Raw genomic sequence first — 19,737 nt, 5'->3', positions numbered from 1 at the left:
ACGGACCGCGGAGGATACGGGCAGAAGATGGCTTACTTAGCCGGGCACCGCAAGCCCTCGGCGGCATCACGAGCGACACACGGGCCGCTGAAAAGCTGCAAGACATCCGCCGTCTGGCGACTGTAAACAGCCGCCGCCGTTTCACGCGCTCTCTCTCGCTCTCTCTCTCTCTCTCTCGCTCTCTCGCTCTCACCCCTCCTCACCGCAAATATTGACAGAAGTATCTCAGAGAAAACATGGCAGAGATGGAAAAAGAGGGCAGACCTCCGGAAAATAAAAGAAGCCGAAAACCAGCTCACCCGGTGAAAAGGGAAACAAATGAAGAGATGAAGGTAAAAAAAGAAAGAAAGATAAAAACCAAACAAGGGGTCTGTTGCCCACTTGCATGTGGTTACGCGTGGAGGCAGAGTGCATGTCCGTGGAGGCACCACACCGGGCGCCTTCAGTGGAAATAGCCAATACACTCAAGTGTATTCGGCTGCATGATAGCTGCAAACTTTGATTTATGTTTTTATTTATTTTATTTGAATTATTTGAATCCAAGCACGAGTGTCCACGCTGAGCGGCAGCCCGGGCAGCGCACCGTGCCAGCGTGCCGCCGCCTCGCACAATGGATGCGGCACCCGTTCACTCTCTGCTGGAGTAAGTTTGGACTCGGCGACAGCGCGCGCGCTCCCTGTCGCCTCGTGTCATCACGTCGCCTTGTTTGTCTTTTCATGGCATGCCCGGAGTAAACGGAAAATCCAGTGCGCCAGTGAAGGCGTCAGCAGTGCGTCTCTCTACTCTCACTGTTAACACGGCGGAACTGTACGGCGCAACGGAGGGCAGCCGATGTGCATAATTCGTGCGAATCGATGGAGGTGTGTGTGTGTGTCCACGATGCTTTTTTGTGTGGGTCCGACTGCGTGGGTTTGCCTTGAGTCGAGCTGCGTGTGTGTGTGTGTGTGTGTGTGTATATGCTGCCCGGCTGCCCAGAGGCGTGCGATCCAGATGTGCCTCTGTGAGCGTTATGCACTCGACAAGGAGCACATTGTCTCCCGTGGTCGGCCTGCAGCGCCCCCCCCCCCCCCGTGTTCACCCCACACGTTGCTTCTATTCCTTTCTTCTTCTTGTTGCATGTTGCTCGATGCGCGTTATGCTATTTGAGCCCCGTGTAGTCCGCGCGGCTCCTTGAGGAGAAAGAAAGTGTCCCTGACATCTGTGAGTGTGTGTGTGTGTGTGTGTGTGTGTGTGAGAGAGAGAGAGAGAGAGAGAGAGCGAGAGGCAGGCTGTGTGTCCGCTTTGTCTCCATCTCTTCATTGTTTGTATACACATTTGGCTGGAGACACATATGAGCACCGGGGCTGTGCTGCTATGCGCGGGTATGCAGGTGATCTCATCGGGGACGATTGTAGAAATGATTATTATTAGTAGTATTTTAAGCTGTCAGAGGAGTAACCAGGGTGATGGCAACACAATTAAATAAAGAGTGGTTTTGGTGCGTTCACGTGTCACCGCTTCTTCTGTGTTGCTGTAAAAAAAGGAAATAATCATACAATGATGTTCTGTGAATGGCAGTCTAGATGCTTTGTTTGTGATTATCAGAGGGCAAGAAGGAGATATGTGAGAGTCTATTGGAATACTGTCTGTGATGTGTTGTCCTTCCTTGTACTATTAAGAGTTGTCCTTGCTCATTTATAAAAAATGCATCACGGTTTTTTATTCCATTGGCAGAATTAAACAGTTTGGCTGCAGTATAATTTTTCTTTCTTGATAAAATTAATTAAAAATAGGAGTAATGGTCCTAATAATGAATGCAGCTAACCCTTCCTCCTGTTGTGAGAAAGGTAAATGGATGTGTGTGTGTGTGGGGGGGGGGGGGGGAGGGTGTGTGTGTATGTGTGTGTGGGGGGGGGGGGGGCTGTCAGTCAGGCAGGCGCTCTCCATTGAGACATTTCCTTATTTCCTATCATGGGAGCACTTGAGGTAGTCTCAGTGGAGCATTTAGAATGGATGAAATCTTTACGAGCGCCATTTAGGCACACTGAAGTGTGGCCCGTCCAGGTTTTATTTGGTCATTTGTGTCATTACAGGGGCAAAATAATTTAATGTCCCCTCGTGTAATTCATCAAATTGGCCGAGTAATTACAGGATGTCAGTCATCGGTCAGACACGACGTTCTATTCTGAAGGTATGGTGGGTTTCAGCTATTATTTAGAAGGTGATGGATGGATGCAATGGGGAAGGGGGGGGGGGGTCATCATATATTCAGTGAATCGACACATCTTACAGAACAATATGTCTTTTGCGTGGGAGAAAACGTGTGACTTTAACCTCTCGTTCGATCGAAGCAGATTCGTTTTGTCGTTTTATTTGCAGGTGTTCTGTCAACATCGTTGATCTTGAGTTTTCAATATGAAGACGTACCAGATTGAGCAAATATGTTTTTTACAGCAGGAATACGACTCATGTGTTGCTGGTGCGCACAGGGAGAAAACACCACTCTCCCATGGCAACTCCAGTATCTCCCATCGATACCAGGGGAAGCTTTGCTGAGCGGAGCAGTGGATGTGGTTAAGGTGTCAAAACACTTTCAAAGGATAAACAAGTTCGATTGTAGCTCATTACGCAACCTTGAATTTTGTCTCCTATTGCACGCACGCAACACACACACACATTCTCACACACACACTGTCTCCAGATTTAATTTAGGAAGACACTGATCCACACGGATAGAAGGTGAGGGAACTGTACCTGCAGTGTCTTTCTTCACTGTTATCATTAAGTTGAATGATAGATAGATAGATAGATATATACTTTATTAATCCCCAAGGGGAAATTTGTCGAGTCAGTAGCAGCAACACACAAGAATAAAAAAACCAAAACACAAATGTTAGACATACATATCTGATATGGTGCAACATGGCTGGTTGGTTGTGTTCTAACAGTAGACCTGGATACGGCCATAGCCCTGGAACAGGAAAGCATTGATTTTCTGTAGAAAACTTCTCCGATTCAGATTCAGAACAAAATGGCCCAGTTTGTTCTCCTCTCTCATCTTCAATATTACAGGCCTCCCTAAAAAAACAACAACACACAATGTGTCCTTGTGAGGAGATCATACCCTGCAAAAAACCAAACAGTCTGACAGTGTTTTCTTCATCTGGCTGCTTAATGTGTGCCACGGTAAAATAAGCCCCGGTGAGTAATCAAGGGCAAGGAGGAGTGGGCATAGGAGGGGATATGAGAGGCTGGAGAGAGTGGGGTAAGGAACAGTGGAGAAAGGAATGTATACAGCGCTGGGCTGCCTAAGCTGTAAAAACTGTAACCTGAGTGTTTCTCCGCTGGATCGGATATCAAGGAAAGTAGAGGGAAATGAAAGCAGAGGAGAGGGAGAGGCAGAGGAGGAGAGAGGGAGCAGGGGAGTGGAAAAGTGGAGAAGTGGAGGAGGAGAAGAAGGAGGAGGCAAAAGGAAACTTGGCGCGTGGATTCGGGAATTTTATCACGGTGTACAGTGACCTGCTCTGGTTTATACCCACAGGCTATCCAATTCCCGCCATCATCATTATCACAAGCCCGACTGGCCACGACTGGGTCTTACTGGAGGGAAAAAAGGGGGATGACTGTGGAGGGTTTAAATGTACTTTTATCGTTTTCCGCCGCACAGTACATGGCATTTCAAAGCTCAAATAGCCTAAATTGTACACAATGATCATAAAACATCATGTACTGTGTGCATGCTGAGATGCCAGCGTCTAAGGTGCACCAAGCTATTGCAATCCAATAATGACATATGGGGTGGTTGAAATATTTAAAAAACACCTTTCCACACGTTGAACCAGCTTTGAATCTGATATTGTGTCAACGAGTTAAGAAATGGTCTCATTTAATAATGCCATATAGGCCATTTATTGACTGTTTGCAATGTCTTCTGCATTGATTATCAAGCATTCTGTCTTTCCTGCCATTATTGTTGTCTCAGATTATGTATTTAGTCGCGAGTGCGTGTGCATCTTTGTGTCTGTTTTCCATGTCAAATCTTGCATCCTGTTGGACCCGTCAGCCTCTTACTTTCATGGTTGTGGTGATTCACACTTTTTTTTATTTACCGGCAAAAAAAACAGCGTAGGCTACTTCTCATTTTGGCAGGGCTGGCAATTAGAGAAAAGGCTAACCACGACAATTTTAGCGGGCTTTGTTTGATTTTTTTCGAATTTCCACGAAGCCCTGAGCAAATGAATGCATGAGGGCTGGCTATAATGGTCGGCTATAACAGAGCCCGTCTTCTCATGTTGGCAGGAGGAGAGCTAGTTAGCTGTTTGTACAGCTAAAAGAGCTAATAGCTAACGGCTGATACAGCTAACAGATCTAATAGTTAACAATTGATACAGCTAACGGAGCTAACAGCTGATACAGCTAATGGAGCTAATAGCTAACAACTGATAAAGCTGAAAGAGCTAATAGCTAACGGCTAATAAAGCTAACAGATCTAAAAGCTAACAGTTGATACCAGAGCTACCAACTCTCACGGTTTCGCCGTGTGACACGCGCTTTTGCATGTTTTCACACACTCTCACGCCACACAACCAATTTCTCACGGCAAAAGAAATTCTGATTTTGGGCCGAGGCGCGTTGGATTCTTTTCAAACTCCGCGACGATAGATGGCGCTAAGGAGCGCATCTATAAACCTATTCGCTGCATAGACATCCTATTTACCCCAAAGAGTCCCGAAGTTAGCAACAGAAGAAGATGTTCAAACAGACACAACGAGCAGAGACTACGGTGTGTTAGTGCAGGGCTCTCAAGTGTCACGCATTGAGCGTGACAGTCACGCATTTCGGTCTTACGTCACGCACTCCCGCCACACATCGTATTTCTCACGCTGAAAAACTCTCGGCTATTTAATGTTTTAATGTGCGCAGCGCAAACATGAGCCGCTGCCCTCACCGTGGAGGAATCAAGCGCTCCCCTGGAGTTCTGCTGTGAGGAGCCACTTATCAGCCAATCAAAAAAAAGAAATGGGCTACACAATAGCCAATCAGAAAAAAACGTATCTGTTGTATCTGGGTAAGATTTAATCCAGCAACCAATGAAAATAAAGCATCCTGGATAGATATGTCACTCTTGCCTGTCTTCAAAACGTAAGAGCCCTGTTAATGACATGTGGTTCAATTAAGTTCTCACTCTCTTAAACTTTAAATCTTGAAATAATTCTGTGTGTTTGTGCGTGTGATTTTGTGTGGTGATGTAAACTCAGCTGTCATAACAAGCAGCAGGAGAGCACCTTGTTAACCTCTTGGTATCCTGCATGCTCAACACATCAGAGCATTGCTTGTTAAGTCTGCCCACATAGCATTTATCACTTTATTTGCAGGCCTAGGAAAAGGACCATCTCAAAAAATGTTCCAAACAGCACTTTGAATAAGTAAGATGTATTATAAAGAATTTAACATAAAGACAGGACATTTGTGCAATAGAATTAGGCATGTTTTTGTAAATGAGAGTAGAGTTATTAAAAAACATTTTAATTATTTAAGGTAGCAAAGATGCCTCGTAAAAGACCTTTGCCAGGCCAGAATGCAGGGTACAACATGGGTACAACATGGGTACAACATGGGGACAACATGGGTACAACATGGGGACAACATGGGTACAACGCCACATTAATTCAAATTTCCTGATATTTGCGCCACCAACGTGTGTGGCTGCGTGCGCGGCAAAATTGTGGTCATCCCCGACAAAATCTCACTCCAAGGTTTTTTGAAAAGTTGGCAGCTCTGTATACAGCTAACAGAGCTAATAGCTAACAGCTGATACAGCTAACGGAGCTAATAGCTAACGGCTGTTACAGCTACAAAACAGAACAAAACACATAAATCGTTTCAGTCTGGAGAAAGCATTACACAGTCAACATTGTCCTCTTGGCAGCATGAATGAGCCAAGTAATAGTGATAATCTGTCTACTAGATTTGTGTATTTATTGTGTACAAGCGAACATATTGATCTGACGCTGGTTCCAAAGTAAAACCTTTATTGATGATTGAGAAATATATAAATTCTTCATTGACCATCATTTTTTTTGTAGCCCCTGCATTGTGGTTTTTAAAATACCGTAACCCTGGCATGGACCACAACTTTGATCAAGGGGAAATTTTAACTTGATGTTGGCAGTTAACAAAAGGTCAAAGATATAATTAGGCCAGATGGACAGACCAAATGAAGTCCCCATCTCAGGGCCATGGGTTTCAGAAAATTAAACTTTACAAACTTGAAACATAAAAATCTTTTCGAATGCCTGGCAGGCTGAAAACAGAAACCAAACTTGCAGTCTTGTTCTGTTCCGAGGCTCCTAGAAGACTTTGGGAAGAACGAAAGCTGATAAAAGGGCTATACATCTGGTGTAACATATAGACATCTGTAGCTGACCCATGTGCTTCCAATGCCTCTTCCTCCCCAGCTCACCCAGAGCCAGAGCCGGTGCCGCCTGCTTTGATGAGCCGCCAGCTGGGATTAGATTCCACTCTTAATATCACTCCCACTTTCTCAAAGTAGTAAGGTGACACAGAGGACAGTTTGGTAGGAAGGAAAGGGAGACACAGAGAGATGCTGTGTTTTGTTTTGTTTTTTGTCTCCCGTGAGGTGGTTCTTTTACAGTTCCATCCCATTTGCTCCGCGGTCCACTTGGTCTTTGTTGTGCTCCAACTCATTTATTAAAAAATAAAAATAAAAATTCCTCTGGAGTTTTTTTCCTCTCGCAGTTGTGCTTGCCATGTGTTTGCACTGTGCATTATGTCAAAGCACTGTGACATTTTGGGTCAGTTTCTTGAGGAGAGTGAGCGTATTAGAAAGCTTATGAAGGATTGGATATCATACAGTTTCAGTGAGCATCGCTGTCACTCAGCATTGTTCAAGGCAGCGCTGTCACATGAGCAAACGTGAGCGGTCCCCATTAGCAGACGTCTTTCAAGCCGCGCTAACAAGCATCTTTTTAAAATCTCTTTGACACAAAAAACACCCAAGAAAATTGGAAGTGTTTTTTGATTAGACTTAAAATAATCGCTGCAAAGGCTCACAGTTGTTAGATGCGTAGTTCCAGATGTTCACGCACCAACAGCAGCTCGTGCTTCACCTGCGATCGACTCGTGCCTTTCAACTTTTTCACCACCTCTGCCCACTGACCACCACAACACGGGGGTATTTCATAACAGGCAGATCAATAACTCCTGTCATCCTTCATCAATAATCGCTCCCCGGCATTTAACCCAAGTCCTGCGACCAAGTGGGGAAAATGTAATCCTGCGCAGAACAGCAGGCATTCCCACTGTAAGCAACATTTAAAATGCGCTTTGTGTTTGCCGCTCCGTTAATTGAATTCGGATCAAGTAATTGAGTCAGTGGACCGACTGAGGACTCAGAGGCTTTTCTTTCTGTTTTAGTTAAGTTGCATAAGGTATTTTATGGTTAAAAAACAACAACACCAAAGCCATCTCCACTGAGACCTCGTTGTTTCACTTTATTTACCCAAATTAAATTATGTTTGCAGACACGGTCACTTTTCCCACCCACATCAAATCACCAATCAATACTTCAGCCCGGCCTCGAGCAACGAGTGCACACTCTAGAGAAATCTTTTTTTCTCTCTCTCTCTTGGCATGAATATCAACTTATCCTGTCGCTTTTTTTTGCAAACTTGCTCTGCCAACACGCTCAGTCGTCCAGTGCCCACCTTTAAAGTTCACACTGTGAACTTTAAAGGTGAGCAGCAGCGTGAGTCTTGGCTTCCGACTTCCTTCCTGTCTAGTCAGACGTCCCTCTGAGATAGCGATTATCTTTTGCGTTTATTTGGGTACCGGCCAGTTAGGCCCCCGATCTGAATCAGCTTTGTTTGCCCTGTTTTCCTCTACAGACGCAGATGTTCTCCTCTCACCTGCGGATGTCAACTTAAATTGAGCAGATGTGCCGCGTGTGGCTCGGACGCATCGACTCGAGTTGTTTGCGGTTGACATTTAGCTGTTAGTGTAGACCAGTGGTTCTCAGCCTATTTTCAGTGATGTAGCCTCTGCTGAAATAGTTTTTCAGCCAAGTGTCCCCGAACCAGCACAAAGCATTTTTGGTTGAAAGAAAAGTGTAATACACAGCACTGTGCTGTCAGTGTCTTATTATATACAATTCAGTTTATGAACATACACTCATATTTGATTAAATATTTATTAAATTAACTATTTTGAATGGATTTTAATTTGATATATATATATATATATAATTTACATCTCACGTACCCCCTGAAGTGCCTTCACGTACCCCCATTTGAGAACAACCGGTGTAGACTGATGAGTGTCATGCACAAAGTGTGACTCGCGGTATGATAATGAACTCACTTGAGTCTTGACCACCAATGGCAAAACAAGGCGGGTCATCCCGAGGCACTGGGCGGGGCCTCAGGGTTTGCCCTTGCACGCCTTGTAAAGCGATTCTAGAAGCTGTCGTTGCAAATAAAAAACGTGCCTGAGGCTCATTGAGGAAAAGAAAATTGAGCTTGATATGTTTGTCCTCATAAGACAAATATACTATTCAGCAGCGATGTGTAGGAAGCGTCGTTTACGGCGCTGAGGACCAGTGTTCCGTCTAAGCCAGTTGTTTAGTGACCCGTGACTAATATTTTGTAATTACGGTGGGTTCGTCCCTGCTGTCGTTTCTTTCGAGGAAGCCCATTTCCATCCACGATGTTTGAGTCAAACACTAGCTGAACCATTTACCGCAGTTTCGGGTTCAGTGAATAGACGCTTCTGGGAATATTCCAGCTGAGAGGTAGATGATGATAATGGGCTGTGTGCATTAGCGGGGTTATGTGTTTTTTTAGTTCCGAGTATGTTATTGACTGTGTTGCTGGAGGCTTTTGTGGAGGAAATACTAATGTGTCACCTGATTAGGTGTGTTTATTTTTGCATAGCTGCACTAACCATCTGCTTAGCACCCTGCTTCACCGTGCTGTTGCTGTACGCCGGGACTTACTCAAAGCATATTGGGAGAGTGGACTGGGAAGTGTCGTTTACCACCCAGTGCTGTTTTACTCTATATTAGTGTTTTTCACTGTGCCGTTATTGTTTGTTTCACAGAGATGTATTAGAGCTCTGAGATAGACAGTTGTTATCACTCATGTAGGGCACCTATTTAAGGTACATAAAAAAAAAATCCCTTACAGGAATTGTTCAATGTTTCGGGAAAAATATGTATTGGCTTTCTCAACCTGAGACACAGATGATCACATCGATGCCATGCTGTGCACTCCATATCAAGCTAAAGCCAGCCTTAGCATTAGCTTAGCTTAGCATAAAGTCTGGCAACAAGGGGAAATGGACATTTTTACATTTCGCCTGCTGGCTGTTCATATTTAGAGTATGGATACGAGCGTGATGGGTGGGATCCATCGTCTAACTTGCAGCCAGAAAAAACTAATGTTCGCTAATATATTTCCCCAAATCATGCAATATCCCTTTATTAATCAGCCTCACATGCGGTGGGTCGGCCTTTACTGACTCGTACTGCACAACATTAAATAATTATAACATCTCTTTTCACACAAAACAAAAGTATAGTATAGCTGAACGACAGCCATGACACAAAAAACCTGTCGGGTCCTTGGGATGTTGTTGTTGGATTCCTGAGCTTCCCCCATGAATCAGTGGTCCCCGTGGTCCACTTCACCCCAGTGCTATTTTTGTCAGCAGAGACAACGTTTTCAGCCAATCAGAGAAGAGAGAGGAGGGAGCATTAAAAACACGCAAGTTACACCCTCATCTGTGCTGTCGCTGCAGTGATTTGTTCTGTCTCTGCTGGATTGTGTGCCAGGATGATGTAATCACCAGTCCATTGGTTTGACTGTCCAGCGCTTGGACATATTGAACCCTAATTAGTTTGACCTTATGCAGAGGAAACCTACCTTTTTGTTTGTTTTTGTGAAATTCAAATGAGATCGCAATATCTCATCTGTGGGCCAATCGAAGGAGCTGGTCTCACAGGAGAAGCTCAGTGAATTGCAGACTGTTGCTTTTATAACAAGTGACCTCAAGTCTCTTCATCCTCGTCCTGTTTTCTAAATGTCAAGATGTTTGCCCGGGTAACATTCACACAGTATATCACAGAAGACAAACAATCACCTTTAATTTCATACTAAGCGTTTACTCAATCATTTCTTGTCAGAAGTAGCAGATTTACAAACTTAAAATTGTGTTGAAGTTGAAGTGTGTCTCACCCGCCCACCGTCTGTGTTGCAGAGTTTTGCAGAGAGCACCATGAACGAGCTGCTGGGCTGGTACGGCTACGACAAGGTGGAACTGAGGGACTCTGACAACCTGGAGATTGGGGAGACGCCGCAGCACATCTCTGTCCTCAAAGGTATGGAACCGTACCATGCAGGACACCAATTTGGGGTTTAAAATGATTATTTATTTGATTGAAAAGCATGTGCAGTCATTTACCTTATTGGCATTTAACACTCAACTGCTTCATTATCCACGGTGAGATTGTGTGCTGCAATACACGAATGGATGGTGAACCGTGGTGTACGTTATAACGTGACCATTACCCCTCTTTGTTATTGTGTGAATGGCCCTTAAAACTCAAAAGTGCCACTTACGGAGCAGATTGGTTGACGTTTTCGAGTGTTAAAACTAAAACTGAATAATTTTAATGGAAGAAACGTCCGAGCAAAAACAACTGTTTGCTATTATAGTGGAGTCGTGGGTTCTGCTGATAACACTGTCCCAAATGGCGGTATCTTCACGGATTGACCCATCCCCGCTCCCGCCACAGATTAACAATACATGCTCTGTCAGCACTTTTGCCTATTTGTGTTCGTGCACCCAGCTGTTAGCCGGCGCCATGTTGAGAGCCATGTGGAGGCAACCCATGAATCTTAGCTACAAGCTGCAAGCACTATGTTGACATACTTTAATTTTATAAAGTTGCAATGGTTAGCCTGTTTGCACACGGTTGCCTTTGGAGTCACGTTTGGTCCATCTAACAAATATAAGGCTGATAGACAATCTTCTTTGAACTTGGTCGCGTTCGGTATTCTTTTTGCTCTAAACAGCTGCTTCCTGAAGCGAGAACGGGGCTGATGAGAGTGGTGAGACTCAATTTAAAAGAATAAACTTCGTCCCTATATCGGAGCTTTGAACGTAAACCTTTCTACATGCTTCATCACACGTGCCTCCCGCATGGTCGAAAGCTTGGCTCTTACATGACGGCAGGGTTTGCAGTGATTTCCACAGCATCTCATCAGTGGTTCAGTAACGCTTTGTTTCGCTCAATTTCCCCTGTCTAGAAAACTTGTTGCCAAAAATCCCAACGTCAACGGAGAGCAGCGAAGGCTCTCCGGATCGAGCCAACAGCTCCCAGTCCCTGCCAGCCTCCAGGAACGGAGTCACAGAGTCCTCCACCACAGCGTCCACCTCCATGCCCAGCACCAAGGAGCATGGCAACCTGCCCATCGTAGTCCCCATGATCAAGCCCCCTGCAGGTAGGGAGCACTGACACCATTTTTTTGGAAAGACACATACAGGAGATTCATTAAAAGTAGTTTAGGCACATACAAGTTATTGTTTTTCAGGAAAACACTCAAACGTGATGACTGCCACCAAAAACACCAACAAGATCGACTAAAGTACCCGAAGCGGTCCACATCTAGAGTCGATGCGTACATTTTCAACTGTTTCATGCTTACAAATGTGTGTGATTTGAGCTTGGCTACATTTAACTTTCCAGAGAGATCAAGGTCATTTTCAGCCCGTGGCAGATCGTTGATGTATTTGCCCAAAGCACACACACACACACACGCCAAACTAGAAGAACTGGCGGTGATTCCGTCCACAGCTGTTCTCCAGACAGATTACATCGTGCCGAAAAAGGACAAACCTACTTGCTGATTCTTCAGCACTTGAAGCAGGAAAAAAACGAATGTTTATGCATCGTCTTTGAAACGGCCCCCGAAAAAAGCCTCCAAACCAGGCAGGGAGCGGCAACTAATGAGCTCGCTATACCTGCTGTACACCTTGTTTTCCTCCACCTGCCCGAGTGTCAATATAAACCCCATCAACTCTCTGTGGAAATGTCTGCGTTCCTCGGCCAGACAGAGGGCTTCATTATCCCTTGCGTCTGCTGCGGCGCAGGAGGTTGGTACGCCCCGGCGGAGGGAGCGAAGCCGCCTTGGCATCGCCCGAGAGGAGTCCCCGCTGGCCCTGCCTGGGCGGGGAAACAGATGGTGTGGTCCCACTTAAAACCCAGCATCAACCCGCCACCCGGCCGACACCCCCTTCAACTCCCCCCCCACACACACACACATACACACACACACACACACACACATATCCTGAATTATTCATGTGACCCCCGAACTACGACAAAGGACCTTTTAAGGTACAGGTATGGCGGATGATGGTGGCATTTACTATGGAGGCTGTATAATTACTCACAGCTTCTCCTTGCCCCCCCCCTCCCCACACACACACACACACACACACTCCCCCACCGCTCCCTTATGCAGATGTGAGTGTTTTGAGACGGCCTTGTTACAAGATGCCAGAAAAACTAGAGCTATTGTGAAAGATTTTGTGATTTCACTTTGGATCCAGTTCATTACGCACGGACGTTATTCCAAGCAATTCACACACCCTGAGTCCACACACCCAGTAAGTCAAGAACTGTAAACAAATCTTGTTTTTTTGGGACATTATTTTGTGGGCAGCAATCCAGATGGACACAAAAAGGCAGAGAGTCTAAAGGAGAGAGATCGCGTAGCAGAGGAGAGGAAATACATCAAATACGGATGCTGGGTTCACTGCGCTTTCTTTAGGGTCTCAGGGAGTTATTCCCTTAATTGGGAGTTAGTCTTTACTTAAAATCTGATGGCCCCGCAGATCCATTAAGCTCAACAAGAGGTGAAAAGCCTGGCCGGCGTGTGATAAGGAGGTGAGCGGGGGTGAAAGACTAATGGGCCTGCGTGTCGTCGGCCTCACACCCGCACAGTCATAATGTGATAATTGTGAGATACTGGAGGGAATCTCAGAGGATCTCTCTTATTGCAACAGCGAGGGCACTAAAAGCCTGCAGCTCATCACCGGCAGTCACAGTTTAGGCATTTTACTGTCACCGGGGCGGTGTTAAAATGTGTTGCCCACACTGACCACACAGAAGCCGCATCTAAATCATACAGACAAATAAACAGCCACACATCTCCTGTTCGTCATTTTGATTTCACCTGTATTTATTTTCTGATTTCACAATTTTATTTCACATTATTTCTTACATATTTATTATTTTCAAACACACTACTTTTATAATAGGATTTCTTCAAAAAACTAATTATTAATGTCTCGTTTTTCTCGTTTACTAATCCACGTAAACCACATTTTATGTGCAGTCTTTTCACTGATGGACATATTATTTTGTCATTTTGTGTTTGGTCTTTATGGTTCTTTTTCCTTATGTATTTTTCTTTCTGCCCTCAAAATGCTCCGATCATGAATAATCACTTCAATACATGTAACTGTGCTAGATGGATGAAGAGATGGATGGGGTTTCTTTCAGATGAGGTCAGTTCAGATCAGAGTTGTGCAACTTCTCAGTAATTTAATATTTATGAAAGAACAGAAACTATGATAATTATTGAGACATCCTCTGCAGCCTAGGTGTGTAAGACACACTCACACAGGCTGCACAGTAACAGAGGCCACGCCCACTCTCTCAGCCTACTCTGTGAACATCCGTCATCTCCAGCACCATCAAAGTACATCCTTGTATCCACTTCAGGTTGTCTAATACACCCGCAGAGCACAGCCACAAATAGGCATCTGCCCATGTCCCCGGCTCATCCGGTTCTGCTGCATTTACCCGTGGCAGGCCTTCATTACGGATCCTACAGTGATTTTGTGGCTTCGATCTGGAGCAGATTTACCCGTCTCTGCAGCTGGCCCGAGTCAGTTGGAGTTAATGCCTTTAGGACCTTGTGTTTAAAGCATTTAGTTGTTGCTTGCGTATGCAACAGCCAGACCATCTATGTTTTTGTTCTTTCCCAGACGAAGATGCATCCAATGTGCAGATCTTGTGCGCCTGGTGCCAGAAGGTCGGCGTCAAACGCTATTCTCTGAGCATGGGAAGTGAGCTGAAGAGCTTCTGCAGCGAGAAGTGCTTCGCCGCCTGCCGCAGGGCGTATTTCAAGAGAAACAAGGTACAATCCCTTCCTTGTCATCAGCTGGACATTGAGTGTATCTGTACAGACTTTACAGTTACAGTATGTTTCACAAGTACATGTGATCTTTATCAGTGAATCACAGGGGGAGAATATCACACTGACAAGCATGATATTATTGTGTATATATCGTGATTTATACTTGTGTGGAAATGTATTGTTGCTCATGTCATAGTGTACATCAGCTGTAAAAGTTCTAACATTTAAAGGAATAGTTTGAGAGTTTGAGAAATACACCTACCCACCTTACAGTAGCTTAGCATAAGGCTAGTAGTGGAGCTAAAGCTCAAAATCAAAGAAATGTATCTCACTTGCCACAGCACAGACTGTGATAAAAAACCAACAATTTGTGGTTCTGCAGGGCGTCGCTTGACCTTTTATTGATAAAAAAAAAAAAATTCCCGTAACGCCTCACTATTTCTTTAACTTCTGGCAAATTAGTGTTAGGTTAGGGGGCTAAAATAAACAGTTTGGCTAAGCTAACTCACGGTTGTACTGACCATGAGAGGTTTATAATCAGCATTCTACCAACCAACTCTTTCTCCTCACGTCGCCATTTTAGTGTCAGAGCTATTTCCTGTTTCTAGTCATAGCGTCTTCATTTACTGTCACCTCTTTGTGGAGGGGAGACAATTGTCCCACTGGCTTCTGAGAAAGTCCACTGATGTCAGCAAAAATGCCCACGAAACCAGGCTGAAAGGCCCAATGAGGCGACATTATTTTCATAGTTAGCTTAGGTAGTAAACTCTTTAGCATTGATATGAAACCAAACTGTAGCTTTAATTACATGAAAAAAAATAAGAAGCTCTTTTTGAAAATATTTCGCAGGGCAATCAATCAATCGTACTTCACACAACTGCCATCTATGATGCAAACTTTAGCGAACACAAGATATGCGAGACTGGCGGTTAGCTAATGCGATACTGCTTGCGTACTAGCTAAGACTGGCGGTTAGTTAATGCGATAGGCTTCTGGTGGTTCGCTAACGCAAGACTGGCGGTTAGCTAACGCGATACTGCCTGCGTCCTAGCTAAGATGCTAACAATATTTGCAAACCAAAAATAAATGGTAATTGTACTTTGCAGCGGGCATTCTTTTGACCGTAAAGAGAGTATAAAATATGTCAAATGAGTTCTTTCTATATAACAAAACTCAGGAGTTCTGTAACTAGAGCAAGAGCAGGAAACCTCCAATATGGCCCCAGAAAATGTGACATCATTTGGTAAGCTCTTGATAAGCACACGCCACATTCTGCTTCCGACGGAGTTTAATCAGGTTTCATGTTGACAGTCTTAAATACGACTGTGAGTAGTGACTCCATCTGTAACTATTGCGCTCAAATCTAACCACAGGCATCAAAAGGTAATTTGAACGAAAACAAAAATTCAATTATAAGGAGTATAAAATGCATAACACCGGACTTTACTCCAAAAACACCCTGAAGGCAGTCAACGACAAAGTGTCTTGGTCATTGCGGTGCATCAGATGCAAAACAGCAAATATCAAAGTTTTCATTGTGTTTTCATCTCCAACCCCCCCAACCCCGATGACTGTAGTTAAACAATCTCCTTTCTCTCTTGTACCGAAGCTGGGATATATAAGGAATTACGCTGTGAGTATGACGTGTTTTACTCTCCTGCTTGTCTGTCCTGAAGTCAGTTATCCATCTAAACATAATCACTTTTCAAGCACTGCACCGGAGCAGGAACACGTAGGGGTGCACTGGGAGTATTGTCTGTTCATTTCAGTTAGTGATATCCAGTTGTCCTTTTCTTTTCTGGCACTTTTTTTCCTAAAGCATGAGAATCAAGCGGAGTCTTACGTCTGCTGTACTGTTGCTTATACTATGTGTTTTTAATTTTTCTACCTTGACATGTTAGCTCATTTACGTTCATTAGAAGACGTTTGTAGTTTTTCTTTGTAGTTTTCTTTTCTTTATTATTTCATTGTTCTAAATGTTGAAATGGTGACAAATCATCCGTCTCGTCAGGCGACGGCGAGGACAGTCTGACGTGTAGAATCCTCGAGGGAGAAGAGTCTGTGACAGTTGCGAGAGCTGCGGAGCTTCGTATCCGATCAACGCAGCGTTTGAACTGCTTTCATTTTGTTCTCTGAGCTTCGGTGGGAGGGGGGGGGGGGTCAGAAAAAAAGAAAAGTAGATAAACTGTATGCCATTTGATATTAAATGTGTAGCGAGCGCCATGCTACGAATCCCAGAGTCTACAGTTAAAACTCAGGTCAAGTTTACGTGTTAGGTCTGGATCCTGTCCGTCCTCAATACACAGCCAGTCAACCAATGACATATACCTTCATTACACACATTCATACAGTTTAATTATAGTATTTTTAAACTTAGCAATCAGTCATAGTGCTTTAATCACACTTTGTTCATTACAGTAACTGTGCTTGATGCAATTATATTTGATTATGTGCTCTACGAATGTAAAAAAAAATCATGTTCATTTTATTAAGTTACACGTGCAGTTCAAACAATAGTTCCTGCCAAAATTCCTGTTGAAACATGAGAATCGAATGTCAAAGATTGGAATTATAATTGTAAACAAAACAGATCATGATCAGTAGCCTGTAATTAAGGACTTTCTTCACGAGGAAGCCCATTTCTGCCCCAAAAAGAAACTCCACCACTGAAGTATAATCATGGATATTTTTTTTCTTTTTCTAATTTTGACAAATTATATAAAAAAATACAAAATAATGAATTTTCCTCTGAAGTGAGTTTTAAACTGTAAAGTTATGACGCTGTTAAGTTGGAGCAACTGTGCAGTATTTAGCTAGACGTAGCAGCTAATTGTGCAATATTTAGCTAGAAGTAGTAGCTGGAATTTAGTCAGAACTACTTCCTGTTTCTTGTCCCACCGATTACAGTCATCTTTTATTGTGGCGTGGGGTTCGTCCATCCTGTCTTGTGACACGTTAAACTGCAGAAGATGCGTGGGCCCAGCTAGACTCCATGATATCCAAAACTCTGGGATGTTAACTCTTATGTTTAGCACTGGAAAAGAAAAACTGTAGAGAAGCATTCCCTCTTCAATTAAAAAACTTTTCATTTTCCAGCAAAGAAACCAATCTCAACATTAATTTGAGGTCAACTCCCTCCTTAGTAGCTATACTTGTAATGCACATTACCTTCTACTTAATATCTAAGACTTGCTATCTTTCTACTATGGTCTTCCAGAAAGAAAAAAATATAAATGACAAATGTTTAAATTGAAGGGAAAATGCCTCTCTCCATTTTGAGTTAATTGCATCCATCATATTTCTGTGAAAGCACACAGAAGTAAACAGTGCTCCATCCTAATGATGCGTACCGATTAACGGGCTGCTTTGTGAAGAAACAGCAGTGTGTCTCTGAGCTGCGACGACCGCGTCACTTCCTGAGAGCCTCCATGGCGGTCGGAGGCTCGTAGCCACGGGGTGACCTCACGTTGAGCCGAGTGAATTCATCTTCAGTGCCCGGCAGAACATTAATGTGCAAAACACGGTCACGCGACGGCATCGATTCCGAGAGACGTTCACGCGCCGCTTTTATAAAAACAAATATCCTTCACACACACACACACACGCTCTTGTTCTCAGCCAGTCAGTCAGCCATGTTTCTTCCAGACCATTCAGACTTCACACACACACACACACACACACACACACACACACACACAGGAAGGGCCTGCTCTGCCACCGAGGCTCGGATTCTATATTTTGTCTGGTTCTCGCACATTTCGTGCCGGGCCATTTGTGTAAGCGATACCCACATGTTTCTTTTTTCATGCACACCCACAAGGTTGGCCACAACAACACGGCCTGCAGGCTTTCTCCCCCCCCCCCCCCCCTACTGCAAAATATCGTCATGGCTGAAAAAGAGGTATCTTGTGTCTGTGTGTGTGTGTTGGATAGTGGACGGGGGGGAGGAGGTGGTGGAGGGCTGTAGGGGGGCGGGCCAACGGCTTTGGCATTATGTTGCATGAAATATCTTCAGCTGCCTCGTCCATGAAACCCAATCCCCTCCTAGGGTGTCTATGGTTGCTGCTTTCTCACATCCCTGCATAACTCTATATATGTATATATATATATATATATATATATCACATATATACGCCAAATGCCAAACGACAAAGAGGTTTGAAGTCGACGCCGATGGCACCGTGGATGTCGCGCGGCTTCTGGGATTAGAGGCGTTAAAATGTAAACGTAGGGTGGAGCTTTTGCTTTCCGCCCGCAGGCCGGAGTTAGCTCAGCCGCCGTTTTCTCTTCCGCTATCTCGCAGCCGACACGAACGCCGGTAAACATGCTCGCTCATTGGACACAGTGCCAAGATTGAGTTTGGGGGGCAATTAGCGGTGATGAATTACGGTGGCGTAAATGTCTCGTTGAGAGGCTTTTGCTTCCCCGTCGGGTGTCATTTAGGGTCGAAGGAAATTGCGGCACGCAGGAGTCTGCTGCTGTGACATCGATTGTGATGAAACGGGCTGTTGCTGTTGCAAGAGCGTCAACGATCTGCTTTTCTCTGCAGTTTGGTTTGTGTCCTGGAGTGGGGTTTGTTTTGTTTTAGTTTTTTGGGGGTGGAGGGTTGAATTCCCCTGGGAAAAGATTAATTCTAGACCAATATGTCTAGAGGAAGGCCTCGTTCCAAATTCTGAACAGTGGCCTATAATGTGCCATGTGTATTTCTTTTAGTTTTTATTATTTATTAATCACATTTTGTCATGCAGAACGAAAGAAAAAAGGCAAAATACGTAAAGGAACGTAACAATTTGCATACAACATTAAATTGTGAAGCTTGTAACATGAGTTTCTCAACATACAGCACTTAAAAAAAAAAAAATTATAGGCAACCTTTTTAAAGCACATTTCTCCATTTAATACGTTTAAGACACTTTTAGTTTTTACCGCCCGGCGAAATCCCAATTTATAAATAGAAAAATTTAATAAAAAGATCTGTGGAATAAAAACAAAAAATATTACGCTATACTTACTAAAACAAATGAATAATCAAAAACACGGCATGAACAGCAAATAAAATAATAAACATGGCGTAGTTCACATTTCTAACTGTGGGGCAGAGTTACAGTGACGAAGGTTTCGCAACATAATCTACGTAATTCGTGTCGTTTCAAAGCGTGCAATTACCTTTATACATCTTTACCCTTCACGCAAACAAACATATGAACCACTTCTTTTCTTAAAAACAGAGTATTTAAAGCAGGTATAGCGAGGAGGCTGCAGCTTGTGTTTCGCAGGTCGTTTCTGCTGCAGAGCGACTTTTTGTTCACACCGTGAAATCCCTCCCCGGGGACCTTCAGACCTCCATCAGTGTCTTTCCCCGGGAGCTCCCCCCAAGCGCGAGGGGGCAGAGTGCCGCTTCATGTCAGCCCAGAAATGTCAAATCGCACGCACGCACGCACACACACACACACACACACACACACACACACAATTTACTTTGCCTCTCCAAGTGGTTGCCGAGGAGGGCACACACTTAAAATGAATAAGA

At 44.1% G+C, this 19,737-nt stretch overlaps 1 protein-coding gene across 1 annotated transcript in view; it reads left to right on the top strand.

Annotated features, from left to right (window-relative positions):
• The first annotated feature begins 236 nt into the window (after window positions 1–236).
• The window catches only part of sobpa (sine oculis binding protein homolog (Drosophila) a), a 36,393-nt gene continuing 16,892 nt past the window's right edge, over window positions 237–19,737 (top strand). The window contains exons 1-5 of the mRNA XM_056426510.1: window positions 237–332; window positions 10,255–10,375; window positions 11,307–11,501; window positions 14,056–14,207; window positions 15,817–15,840. Coding sequence (XP_056282485.1) covers window positions 237–332; window positions 10,255–10,375; window positions 11,307–11,501; window positions 14,056–14,207; window positions 15,817–15,840 — 588 coding nt within the window. The remainder of the gene's footprint in view (window positions 333–10,254; window positions 10,376–11,306; window positions 11,502–14,055; window positions 14,208–15,816; window positions 15,841–19,737) is intronic.

This window comes from Pseudoliparis swirei, chromosome 11 (assembly GCF_029220125.1).
Source record: "Pseudoliparis swirei isolate HS2019 ecotype Mariana Trench chromosome 11, NWPU_hadal_v1, whole genome shotgun sequence".
NCBI classification, from domain to species: domain Eukaryota; kingdom Metazoa; phylum Chordata; class Actinopteri; order Perciformes; family Liparidae; genus Pseudoliparis; species Pseudoliparis swirei.
The sequence above is the reverse complement of the archived record's forward strand: the minus strand, read 5'-3'. Positions and strand labels throughout refer to the sequence as shown.